Source organism: Elaeis guineensis, chromosome 10 (genome assembly GCF_000442705.2).
Source record: "Elaeis guineensis isolate ETL-2024a chromosome 10, EG11, whole genome shotgun sequence".
In the NCBI taxonomy this organism is placed as follows: Eukaryota; Viridiplantae; Streptophyta; class Magnoliopsida; order Arecales; family Arecaceae; genus Elaeis; species Elaeis guineensis.
Window position 1 is genome coordinate 37636416 of NC_026002.2, and position 12859 is coordinate 37649274.

Genomic DNA, 12859 nt, shown 5'->3' on the forward strand with positions numbered 1-12859 from the left:
CTTGAGAGCCCTCATCCCTAAGTTTTCTTAAGGTCAATTTTGATGGTAATATCAGAGGCTCTAAGGATGGTGCAAGCTTTATTATTCGCGGTCCTGACTCTAGACTTATGGCAGCTAGCAGGTGTCACCTGCTTGATAGTACTATCCCTACAGTGGAGTTACAGGCTGCCTAAGCTGGTTTATCGTTTGCAAGGCTATGGCTACGTACAGGTGGAGAGACTAGTTGTGGAGGGTGATTCGGCTATGGTTATTGGTCGGTTGCAGAAGCAGCAGAGGGACGGTGTTGTTCGTCCTCTTCTCAGCGATACTTGGCACCTTATTCGAGGATGCTTCTCGATCGAGATTAGGCACATCTATCATGAGATCAATAGTACGGTCGATTGGATGACCTCTTTTGTAACCGAGCACACCAAGGAGGTTGTATGGATTGAGATTGCTAAGGTGCCACAAGTGTTTCGAGATTTTTTTTTTTTGACTTTTTTGGCTATGTTCAGACTCGTAATGTATAAGTGCTCTGTTTTACTAAAAAAAAAGAGTAGCTAAAGAGATAAGATGGAAGGAGACACCCGAGTCCTTCCTGTCTTCATTATCAAAGAAAAAATATGAGTCCATTTATCTATTCCGTAGCTTCTAGATCCCTTTGTTTCTTTTCTTCCCATTCCTCATTGATTTATCTAGATATATGCACTGGATTATTGGATGACTAATTTACTTATTCTATAGCCTCCATTTCTCTCTTCTTTCTCCTCCTTTTGCTATTATATATCAATTTGTAGGATTTTGCTACGGTATTCTGTTAATATTTTTTTTATTATGAAGGGTATTTAAGGTATTTTATCATTATTTTTTATTTTATTTTTTTAAAAAAATAATATTTTACTACTTTTTGTCTTCCTCCATCTTCTTCTTCGCTTCTCCTCGTCGCCGCCCACCACCTCCCACCCATCTCCTCAATGGTCTCCCTGTCGAGCTCCCCGACGATTTTGCCCCCTCCCCTCGATGCCTATGATGCCCAACCCTGAAATCTACCCTCTCTTCTCTCTGACACCCCTCCGGGTCCTTGTGCTGTCCCCTCTCTGTCGTGACCATGCCGCCTCCTCTCCACCTACCCCTTTCTTCTTCTCCGCCGCAGACCATGTCCCTCTACCCTTCCTTCTTCTCTATCACAGACCGCCCCCCTCTACCCTCCCTACCGTGCCCCCCTGCCACCCCATACTCGTGCTGCCTCTTGCTCGTGCCATTGCTCACCCCATGGCCCCCATGCTCGTGCCTCCCCCCCCTCTTCTTTGCACACCCTCTTGCCCTCTGGCACCCCCCGTGCTCGTGCCTCCTCCCCCCCTCTTCTTTGCACACCCTCTTGCCCTCTGGCACCCCCCGTGCTCGTGCCTCCTCCCCCCCTCTTCTTTGCACACCCTCTTGCCCTCTGGCACCCCCCGTGCTCGTGCTTCTTCCCCCTCTCTTCTCTGCACATCCCATCCCTACCCCCACACCCCTCCTCGTCGGCACCCCTGGTGCTCATGCCTCCGACCCCCCCTTCTCTTCTCTGCACCCCACCCGCCCTTCTTCTTTCCACCACCCATGATAATGACCCCAATACCTTACTCTTCCTCTACCCTTGGTGCACACCCCCACCATCTCTTCCTCCTCCCTCTCCTCTTTCTCTACCTTTGGTGACGACACCACCACCCCAACCCACCCCTCCTCTTCTGCTCTCAATGCACACTCCCTCAACTTCTCCTTGGACCTTCCCCAACTCCACCACCGACCCTAACTAGAAAATCCTGATTTGGAAAAAGAGAGGTGGCCAAAAGATTTTTTAAAAAAAATGGTATTTAATTTAATCTTGATCTTTGAGATATTTATCGCACCAATTATTCACATCTGGTGCTCTGACTGATTGCGTTTGGTTGCTGATGGAAAAATCCAAACTATCCATCTTTAATCCGACGGTTAGAAATAAATTAATTATAAAAAAATTAAATTATCCTTTGGAGCACCATAGTAAAACTTCAATTTGTATGGATATGTATATTAAGTTGTTGGATGATTAATTTGATTGCGGCTATAGATTTTGTAGCGATGAAAATTATATTCTAAATACTATGTATTGATATTATTAGAAATATATATCAAGTGCTGGATAATTAGTTTACGAAATATAAATCATCTGCCATGGAATATATACTGTAATTTTTTTTTTTTGGGAATATGGGAGGAGTAAAAAGAGGGATACGGACGGAGGAAAAGAAGAGAAACCGGGAGGAAGAGGACAGAGAAGGATGGACGGACTCACGTTTTTCTTATAATTTTCCCCAAACCGTGCGAGAAGTTTAGTGAAAAAAAAAATCTTTGCTGATGATTTTTGTTCGCAGTTGGCCGCACAGTACGCCTCATCCGTCCAACCCATCATCGTTCATTTGTTCGGTTCCAACCGGCCATCCCAGCGGTGTGGGTCCATACATAAGGAAAAAAAAGCCGTCGATGTTGTTTTAAATTACGGAAATATCATCGTTCCCTTTTTAACGACACCGCGACGGTGTTCTACTGCCGTTCCGGTTTTCTGGATCCTCGCCAGTCCAATAATAATAGAAAGAAGGTCCTAGCAGACTGGAGAGAAACTTCGAACCGTAGAAACCCTAATTCTAGACAAAAGGATCGCCTCTTCTTCTTCAGGTAAGATCTCGATATCATCTTCTCTTCGGTTGGCACAGCGATCCTTCGATCTTTCCTCTTTTCCTCGAGAACCCTAATTTCTGATGGAGACATATTTGATTCATTTGGGCGTGTGATTTTTAGTTTTTTCGGATGGTCTTTTTTCCGATAATAACGCCTGCGAACGGTTGATCAGGCTTCTTGTAGATTTTTCCTGTAGCGATCTTGTCACTGATATGATTTGGCTCTGCACGTCTTCGGATTTTATTCGTTCCCAATAAAAATCAGTTTTTTTTTTTTTTTTTGGTGGAGTGGGTTTGGGATTTGAAGATATCTTTATTCGTGTAACAATTCCATTTTGTTTGTTCTATTGTGTGGGAATTATGGCTTGTCTTTGTCATCACTTGGTTACTATTAATCTGAATGCTATGCAGGACGAGATGGAGGGAGTGAAGGCAGTCCTATTAGCAATTGTGTTGACGGCTGCTCAACTACCACATGTTTTATCCTTTCCTACCACGGCTCCTGCGTTTCTGTGGTCTCCACACCATTTGGGGTATTAACTTTTTGTCTTTGTTGTATTCAGACTTTGGTATTATGTTACACTAGGAAAATGGTCTATGTTAAGATCTTTGTAACTTCAATGTAATTAATACTCACGATTGATTAGCAGATTGGCTTTGGCTTTTGTTAGGAGTAATTTTATGACATGATTGAGATCTTGTCTCAAAATAGTTCATTTGCTGCCTCCTTCCATGTGTTATTTCTCACTTCATGTATTATTTAATGAGGATAACTAATCCATATGCCAACAATGTCATTTCCAATTTTCCTATTTCAACCAAAGATGAATTAATTCTTAATTTTCGTTTTTTTGCCATTCATTTGCTTTTCTTTCTTTCATTTTCTTCTGAACCAAAGAAAACCTTGCGGGTTTACCCAGTAAATCATGGTTGCCAAGTTTTGTAGAGTCCTTGAAGAGAAGGTTAATGTGAGGACCCCCAAGAGGCACACCCAGTAAATCATGGTTGCCAAGTTTTGTAGAGTCCTTGAAGAGAAGGTTAATGTGAGGACCCCCAAGAGGCACTCCTAAGCTAGTTAAGCAAAAGTGGTCATAAATGGTCTCAAACTATTAACTTTGGTATGGCTTGACGATTTAGATATTTTTTATGGTGGCGCATAACTGCAAGATGTTCTAGGAAAATCATGTAATTTTGCAAAGCTCTGAATTTTTTTGACTCTGCAGTCTATGTTTTTAGTTCCTGGAAGCAACAATTATTTTTTTGCATTTTAAGAAAGAATCTTTATTGGGCCTTTGATTACATCAGTTGAGACTGGACAATGGTGACTTGTTGAGGATTATTTCTACCTACATGTAAGGCTGATAACAAGCCATCCTGATGCCTGACGTGTATCTTTTTAATGCTGGGCCTGTGGTCCAGGCCTTTTAGTAATTTTGGATTTTCTCATAACAGAATTGGCCCGATAATAGTCTGACCAGTATCTAGTTGGGAATTTCCCATAGTTGGCAGTTAGAAAGCTCGATGTATCTTATGCTTCTTGAGAGGTCTAGCAGTTCATGCACTCTCCAGGGAAATATCATTTACAGACTGTTTAAAAGATTCTTCATAATCGAGTCATTATGAATGGAATAGTTTCCTACATTTCTGATATCTCCTTTAAGTTTCATATAGATTTCATAGAATTGAGGGACAATACAATATCAACAATTCAATATCAGGCAATTGAAACATTGATTGTGGTGTTTGTCAGGCCTTTGAAAAAATAAAAATCAGATGTTGAGGAAAGGAAAGGTCTGCTGTAGTTTTTGCACACAGATCAATCGCGTGATCTGCTTTTGAGCTGATATTAACCTTCTTACTAGTGCAAGCATTAGATCCAAGTCTAATCAACATGCCAGTTGTAAGGGAATAACTGAATAGCTGATATTTGCCTGAAAAACTCATGGTTCATGAGTGAATTAAGCATGTAAGAGAAGATCGCACCTTTTTGGGTAAACATTTGCAAGTAATTTTCTTTCTTTTTTTCTTTAGAGGATCAAAGAGCTGATATCTTCACTGCATTTTTTTTTTTCTAGATTATGGACCTGTAGCAAGTGGAAGTGGGACACAAGTACCATCTTGTATGTATTTAATGGGAAATATTGGAGGGCCTGAATGTCATTATTTGATATACTTTGAATATCCACATAGTTTTGCACCATTTTTGCATTAACAGCCCTACTTTTATGCAGTCTTAAGTTAAAAGGCTCATGTGCCCTTTGTTTATCATACATGAAGAGAACTTATAAAAGTTGGCCTGGCAATGTGGGACTCCTAAAAAGTGAAGCTTGCAAACACATGCACACACACACGCAAAGAGATAGAGATAGATAGAGAGAGAGACCCACAAACACACATACACACACACACAGAGAGAGAGAGAGAGAGAGAGGGCAGCTTAAAGGAAAATCTTTCATGAGCCTGCACTATGAGAGTTTCCACATATCATGTCTATCACTTGCATTGCATGCGACAAAATCTAGTTCTGATGTAATAATAACTGACACATTATTGAGGGAATCATTGTTACTTAACTTAGTGACTGGATGAACAATATGTGATACATGACTATGTAGGCAGCACTGAACCATTTGACCCTTCTCCTTACCTTTCTCATTTTCCTCTTCTCCCATTCTCATCTTGGTAGCTTTCTTCTCCTTCACCATATCTACTTTCTTTCTTTATTTTTTCTTCCTTTATTTATTTTATTTTTTTTATCTCTAGGGCTGTCTACAATTCAGTGATCATCTTATTGGTGTACAAAATCAGAAACCTAACCTGTCTGCATATTTATTTTGTCTGCTATTGTTGATTTCTGTTCAAGGTGTTGCTAGAATCATATGAAATAATAACATGGACAACAGTGACCAGTGATGCCATATTTCTGAATTACTTGTTTGACATAATGATATTGACTGTTTTTCTCATATTAGATGATATTTCATGCTTCACGTTTTTACATGTTAATGAATGCAAGTTCTGGTATTTAAGAGTGCTGGGCTGTTTGAAGTTCATACTCTTTGTTTTGGCAGTTTTAGTTCTTCCAAATATTGCCGCAATACAAGATATTATTGAACCACACTATATGCTTTTGCAGAACATCTCAATATGGTGTTAAAGAAGTTGTTGACTACCGCACCATCTCCCTAAAGAATTTAGCTAAATCAGTTCTGTCTGAGGGTGGTTGGTCAAACTTGGTGGTAAGTTGTCCACTTGATAATTGGATAGCTTTACTTACAATTTGGTGCACTATGATTACCTCTTGCTTGTTCTGCTATGGGAGATAATGCAGTGCTTAATAATGATGTTTTTACCATCTGACGTTGGCCCTTTTCTCAGTGCTCTGGGGAGGACCTTCATGCGAATGTGGATGTTGCATTTGTTTTTGTTGGGAGAAAGGTAAAGAATTCAGTTCTTTTTTATTTATTAGTCATAGTATGTGATGACATCTGTATTTGCTACAGTTAATTATTATAAGTGCTTCTTTAGATGTCTCTTCACCCGACATGTGGGTAGAAAAGAATGGGTATGTTGCCATGGAAACATGGACTGCTAGTTTTCTGTAGAAGCACTAGCTTTCTGGCTCACTTATTTAGGTGCATGTTTTAATTATAAGGAAGAAAATATCTCATGTATTTTGTACCTGTAAATTCCCAGAAGTGATAGATTGTCTGGTTTCCTTCCATTGTTCATTTTGTGACTAGTAAATGTGAATGTATGGGATGAATTTATGGTTGGTGCAAATATCAATGTAATTAGTTTTCCTGTTTTCACCGACTAACAAGACTTTATCTTTTATTGTAGTTGCAATCATCAGATATCTCTAAAACTAAATACCTGGATCAAGCTTTGCTTGACATGTTAAAGGTAATCAGCATTGCTTTGTTTGCCTATCTTTTGCAATATGTGTTTTTCAGTTATGTCAAAGGCTTACAAGTTCTAACATTTGTAGTTACTTTTTTCTTTTCTCCAGCTCTCATTCACAAGTTCAAATTTTTCTATGGCATTTCCGTATGTGGCAGCATCAGATGAAGATGACACATTGGAAAATTCTTTGATATCAGGATTTGCAGAAAATTGTGGGCATGGATTAAAAGTGAATCATATTGCTTACTTGGACTCTTGTTCTGTTAATGGCAAAAACCTTAAGAAGCTTCAAGGCCTGCATTCAGTACATGTAAATTGCTTCTATAAATCTTTAACTAATAACACTAGATGTTTGATTTTATATAAGTAACTGATGTTGATTTTTGTAAAATAATTCAAGGACTTCGTGAGATCAAAGATGGAAGCAAGAGTAAGTGGGCAGACAGATCTAATTGTATTCTGCAATGGGGGCTCTGAGGAATTGGATCCCACTCAGTCAGAAGGTATGTTAGATAAAGTCTTCTTCTGAAGAAAAAAACTTCTTGAAAAGTTTTTAGATTGAAGATGCTGATGATCTTTCTATGGTAAATGGAAGACTCTGTGTAACGAAACGAAATTTGCAGGGGAGGTTTTATCTGAAGTAATCAGTTCACTGGAGCAGTCTGGTGCCACCTATGCAATTCTTTATGCATCCGAGCCGATTAGGTCACTCCAATACCCTACTCACCTCCCTTTGAGTAGGTTTCTTGCAGAAGACACCAGTAGCAATGGTTCAGCTAATTCTACCTTTTGTGATGGAGTTTGCCAAATTAAAACATCACTTCTAGAAGGGGTTTTTGTTGTAAGTTCTGATTTCTGGGATTGATTTTGTTTCATTAAGTTAATAATTAAGTGTTTTAGACATTTGAATGCTGATGTTTCTATAATGTTACCCTTCCTAATGTCTATATTGTATCCCAATGTGTAAATCAGTAGGTTAAACTATAGAGCACATAAGTTTCCTTTTTAAAAAGAAAATTGGAAGATAATGATAAGAAGATGACATTACCAAGTGAGTGACATTCTACCTGTAACCAATTTAGTCGATCATTTAATTTCATTGGTATTTTGTTGTTGGTTAATTACTTAGATGGTTGGCACAGTGTATCAAACTCCAGGTGGTCGATCACTGAGATCATGTAATATATGAAGTGAAAATTTTATTGTTAATGAGTAGCTGACTTGTGAAAAAATAGTGTAGCCACAGAAAACAGATGGTTGAGAGGTTGAATTCATTATTTAATTTGTTCTAATGCTAGATAAACTTGGAACTCGCGATTTCTGCATGATATTGTGTTTAAGTTGTTTATGCTTCTGGTTTTCAGGGGATTGTTCTGCTCATAATACTGATATCAGGTCTGTGCTGTATGATGGGTATTGACACTCCTACAAGATTTGAGACACCACAGGAATCCTAACGTGTCTTCCGGGAAGAGTTCATTGTGTTAACCAGGTGGAATCCTCAGACACAAGACAGATACATGTGGACTGTGGCTCCATATGGGTCTGAACTATTGTCTAGTGTTGTACCTTCTCATTTGTAAGGTGCTTTTGGTCTTCTATTCAATAATCCACTGCTTGAGATACAGAAATAGCCAATGTTTACAAAACCAATATTAGCTCTCTTTTAACATTTCAAGGTCTGGACATATTTTTGGATGAAGTTCAATGTACAGGGCTTCTATTGTACTATGATTTTATGCTGCTGTCTTTGATTACCAGAACTAGAAGATCTTACACAGTAAGCTTGATTCTTTATTTGATTGGTTGACAAGATGGTTCATGACGTATATGAACCAATAAAATAACATTGGTTATCCATTTTTAGGCAGCTGTGCCAATTCTATTGAATCTGGGACTATGGCATCATGTAATTTAAATCCAAAAGATATAGTTGAATATAAGTGTTATGATTAAGTTAATTTCTCATTCTCGTGTTATCTGCCATTCAATGGAATTATATGGTTTAGTGGTTATTAGCTCCGATGGAATTTTTTCATGGATTGCAGTTTCCTTCTTAACATCTCTCTCGTTGTTTCCAATTATATTGGGAGAATATTCTTAAAAGCGATGGTTAGTGCATATGCAAGAATGGGAAATTTTTTTCCCAAGTTATTCTCTCATATGTTCGTGTATGCAACCCCGATCCCAATGCGGGGGGGGTCGGGAATCAGCTGATTTAATTTGGAGACACGGGTCCTTTTTTAAGGGAGACACGTGTCAAATTTTTGTCTCTTTTTTGCTGGTGTGACAAGGAGGGGGAAAAAAAAAAAGGAGTGGAAGCTTCAAGCAGACGTGTGGAAAAAGCCCGGTGATTGCAAGTTCTCATAAATTATGCAACATTCTTCATATTTCTTAAGAGTTTAGCAATTCAATTTGTTCGTGTGTTATTCTAAATCAAGTGCCGCGGCATGGCAATTTGAAAACCTTATGTTTCTACACTATGCTTGTTCAATGAAAATGTCAATTCACTGGATCTGACGGCAGAATGAGACGTGTCTATGAATTTTATATGATCTTTTATTTTCTAATTTTATGAATTATATTTATATTAGAGTCATTTGATCACCACCTCAAAAAAAAAAAAGAAAAAAAAATCTTAACTCGGAAAAAAAAAAAAAATCCTCAAGTCAAGTCCCGAGCAGTTTGATATCCAGACGCACAAGAGTCGCCATGCCCATGAACATATATGTTATGGCTAGTCATGTGCAGGATCTGTGGTCTACATATGGGACACTTGATCAATTGCGTCCCGGTGATTAGATACCAAGATTATTGTGCTATCAGTCTTACAACGTCTTTGTTGTTAATCATAGCATTTATGATTGCAATGTATCAAATTACAAACAAAGAAAGAATCCGGTATCTATCATAATTTCTGTTAGGATAGATTCTCGTCACTAAGCCGATCTCAATAGGAGGCTGATCTCATCAAAAGGCAAAGATCAATAGAAAGCCGACCTTATTAGGAGGCTGATCTTATCGGAAGGCCGCCTCATTGGAAAGCTGAGATCTACAGAAAGTCGATCTCATCGAGAGGTCAACCTCATCAGAAGGTCGAGGTCACCGGAAAGCTAACCTTATCGAAAGGCCGACCTCATTAGAAGGTCGAGATAATTATAAAGTCGATCTCACCAAGAGGACGGGCTCATCATAAGTCCGACCTTAACATCACCTAGATATATGGCATCGACCCATGACCAACATGCTTCAGAACTGCTAGTAAGCGGAATGCTCACCTCGATTTGCTTCCGAACTCGATCTTACTCCGATTAGTAGCCGATCTGAATTGACGACTGGGTGGCACCATTCGACAGGCTCATTCAATCGATTTTTGGGTCCCCTTCCTTTGACCCATGTCAGGCCCAGTCTCAACTCCTCCCATCGACCATGATCTTTGCTTGTGAGCCAGGATCCTAGGGCATGGACATCGACCGAGCAGCTAAACCTCAAGCGTGGCCAAAGCGGATAATACATCTTGTGAGGTTGGGACCAACGGCTCCTCCTCTTCCGACTATGAGCTCGGGGTCCCCTGTCCAAGCATGGCCGCTACGTTATCCTGTCAGATCACACCAAGTCACATCATCCCTGAGAAGCCCACGCCGCTCTCAGGGCTCTATCAGATGGCTCTTACCTCTAACTACGGTGCCCCCCACGTGCAATGAAGTGACAATACTCAAAAAGATTAAAAGTCCAGGCACAGCACTGCTCAGAGATATGATTATGGGTAAAAAGATCTTTTACGGCCTCCCTCTTCTCCTTAAGGCTCCCACCTCACCTATATAAAGAGATAAATAGGAACCCTCTAGGTATGTCTCATCTTCCTCTCATAAATACTTGCTTTTTTCTATCTACTGTGAAAAATCTGATTTGAGTATTGGAGGATCCCCACCGGAGCCACTTCCAGTGGGATCTTTTCTTGCAGATTTGGCCACTACCGATGCACCAGACATCGCCCCACTCCAGCACCTCCGGTCTAAGATAGATTCCAACCACAACAGATTGACGCATTAGGAAGGGACCTTGCCCACTTTTGGGAAAGAGCGCACAATCTATTGTCGTGCTACTGCGAAGAGCATCCTTGGGATATTTTAACCCAAGAAATGCTTGCCAGCAGCGACTTTAGTCGGAGATCATACTCCATGTTAGCTACCGAAAGTGTCCCCATAACCTCCTTTGTCAGTTCCTAGAAGAAACAAAGTTGGAAAGCCAAGCACAGCTCTCGAGGATGTTCAATAGGGGGTAGAAAATTCCTGATGGGACAAGTCGGGACAGTACAGCTAGAGCAGATAGGGATGGCCTCTCCCTGACACTCTATTCATGGCTTCCTCCTTTGATGATGGCACCGAATGGCTGACCTCTGATCGGCTAATCCTTCATTAGGCATTCTTTCAGTGTCATGGCCAACTCGTGATTGGCCAACTACTACTCCCTGAGTGCCACGATCTAAAATCAATGGCCTGCTTAGTGACAGCTGGCACACGATAGTCCCACCTCTGATGGTCCGATGCACCACCGACTCCAGCTGTTCTGACGCCAGACAGAAACCAGTGCCAACGAGAGGCATGTAATCCAGATCGGAAGAGAAAACAAGTTTCAAAAGATTCGCATAAAACTTTCGAGGTAAGAGGCTTCTAAGCCCTCATCCATCATCTCACTTTCTTTCCTTCTGGTAGAACAACATATCTTAAGCACTTAAGCTGAGGCAAGGCCATAATGATCAAATTGAGGTTCGAGGTCACTTCGACAAGATCCGAAATGTCACAATAAAATTTCTCGACCAGATCCGAGATCACCTCGACAAGATCTGAGGTGTAACAGCAAAAACCCTCGATCAGGTTCGAGGTCATCTCGATAAGATTCGAGGTCATCTCGATAAGATTCGAGATGCAATAGCAAAAATCCTCGACTAGATTCGAGGTGCAGCAACAAAAATTCTCGACAAGAATCGAAGTCACCTCGACAAAATTCGAGGTGCAACGGCAAAAACTCTCGATCAGATCCGAGGTCACCTCGACAAGGTTCAAGGTGCAACGGCAAAAATCTTCGATAAGGTCCGAGGTCATCTCAATAAGATCCGAGATGCAACGGCAAAATTCCTTGATAAGATCCGAGGTGCAATGGCAAAAATCCTCGACAAGATTTGAAGTGCAACGACAAAAACTCTCGACCAGGTCTGAGGTCACCTTGACAAGATCTGAGGTACAATAGCAAAAACCCTCGATCAGGTCTGAGGTCACCTCGAGCAAATCTAAGATGCAGCAGCAAAAATTCTCGACAAGATCCAAAATCACCTCGACGAGATCCGAGGAGCGGCAATGATTAAAGCTCGACTAATCTAAGGTCACCTCGATGAGATCCAAGGTGCGGCAACAACAAAGCCAAGGATAAACTCTGAGAAAAAAAATCTGATAAGGCTGATGAAGGTGAGGAGAAAATTCGAAGAGGAACTCCGAAGAAGTCCACCTCACCAGAAGGCCCCTACAAAATGACTAAGCGACCGAGACTCTAGGAGACAAATGATTCAAAAATCTCCTTCGACCTGGAGAACTCCTCCAAACATTAACGGCTAAATGACGAATCGATCATGATCTATGATTCGAAAAGCTCCTCTAAATGATGAATCGACCATGATTTATGATCTGTAAAGCTCCTCTAAACAACGACATCATTTTCTCCAAGAAAAAACTCCGACAAGGCTAACAAAGTCGAGGAAAAAATCCGAAAAAAAAATCTAAGTTCACCTCATCAGAAAATCCCTTCAAATGATGAATCGATCATAATCTCGATAGGACCGAGGCTCTAGAGGGTAGATGACTTGAAAAACTCCAACTCAAAAATTCACCGAGCAACTTGATCGCTTGACACCTGACCAAACAATTACCTCAATGGCTAGTATCCAACGAAACGTTATTCGATTGATACTTGATTAACGAAGCCTTAAGGTTGGGCAATTGCATGCCTGCTACGGCTCGAGGGCCGCAGTCATATAAGCTATGGTTCGCGCACAAGACTCAGGCAAACAAAGATGTCATTAGTCGGCTTGCTACCAACTGATCAAGGACCAATCGGTCCGAAATAAATTAGAAAAATTTTCTTTAAGATCGACAATGCCCTAGCTTGATGGGAAGATTTATGACGGAATGATCCACAACTATGCTTCAAATTCGACATGTTCTACAAAATGATGACTTGTTCTATGAAATGACAAAGTGGCTAATTATCGAAGAAGCAACTTG

At 40.5% G+C, this 12859-nt stretch overlaps 1 protein-coding gene across 2 annotated transcripts; it reads left to right on the forward strand.

Annotated features, from left to right (window-relative positions):
- The first annotated feature begins 2497 nt into the window (after nucleotides 1-2497).
- LOC105052361 (uncharacterized) lies at nucleotides 2498-8312 on the forward strand. 2 transcript variants are annotated; one of them, XM_010933144.4, is made up of 9 exons: nucleotides 2498-2673; nucleotides 3087-3208; nucleotides 5812-5914; nucleotides 6054-6113; nucleotides 6519-6581; nucleotides 6688-6891; nucleotides 6982-7084; nucleotides 7205-7422; nucleotides 7946-8312. In XM_010933144.4, the coding sequence occupies exons 2-9, from the start codon at nucleotides 3093-3095 to the stop codon at nucleotides 8036-8038; spliced, it is 960 nt and encodes a 319-aa protein (XP_010931446.1). In that variant the 5' UTR covers nucleotides 2498-2673; nucleotides 3087-3092; the 3' UTR covers nucleotides 8039-8312. The 2 variants fall into 2 exon arrangements, with proteins under 2 accessions (XP_010931446.1, XP_010931445.1); XM_010933143.4 differs by lacking the exon at nucleotides 2498-2673 and having other exon boundaries at nucleotides 3021-3208.
- Nucleotides 8313-12859: the final 4547 nt, after the last annotated feature.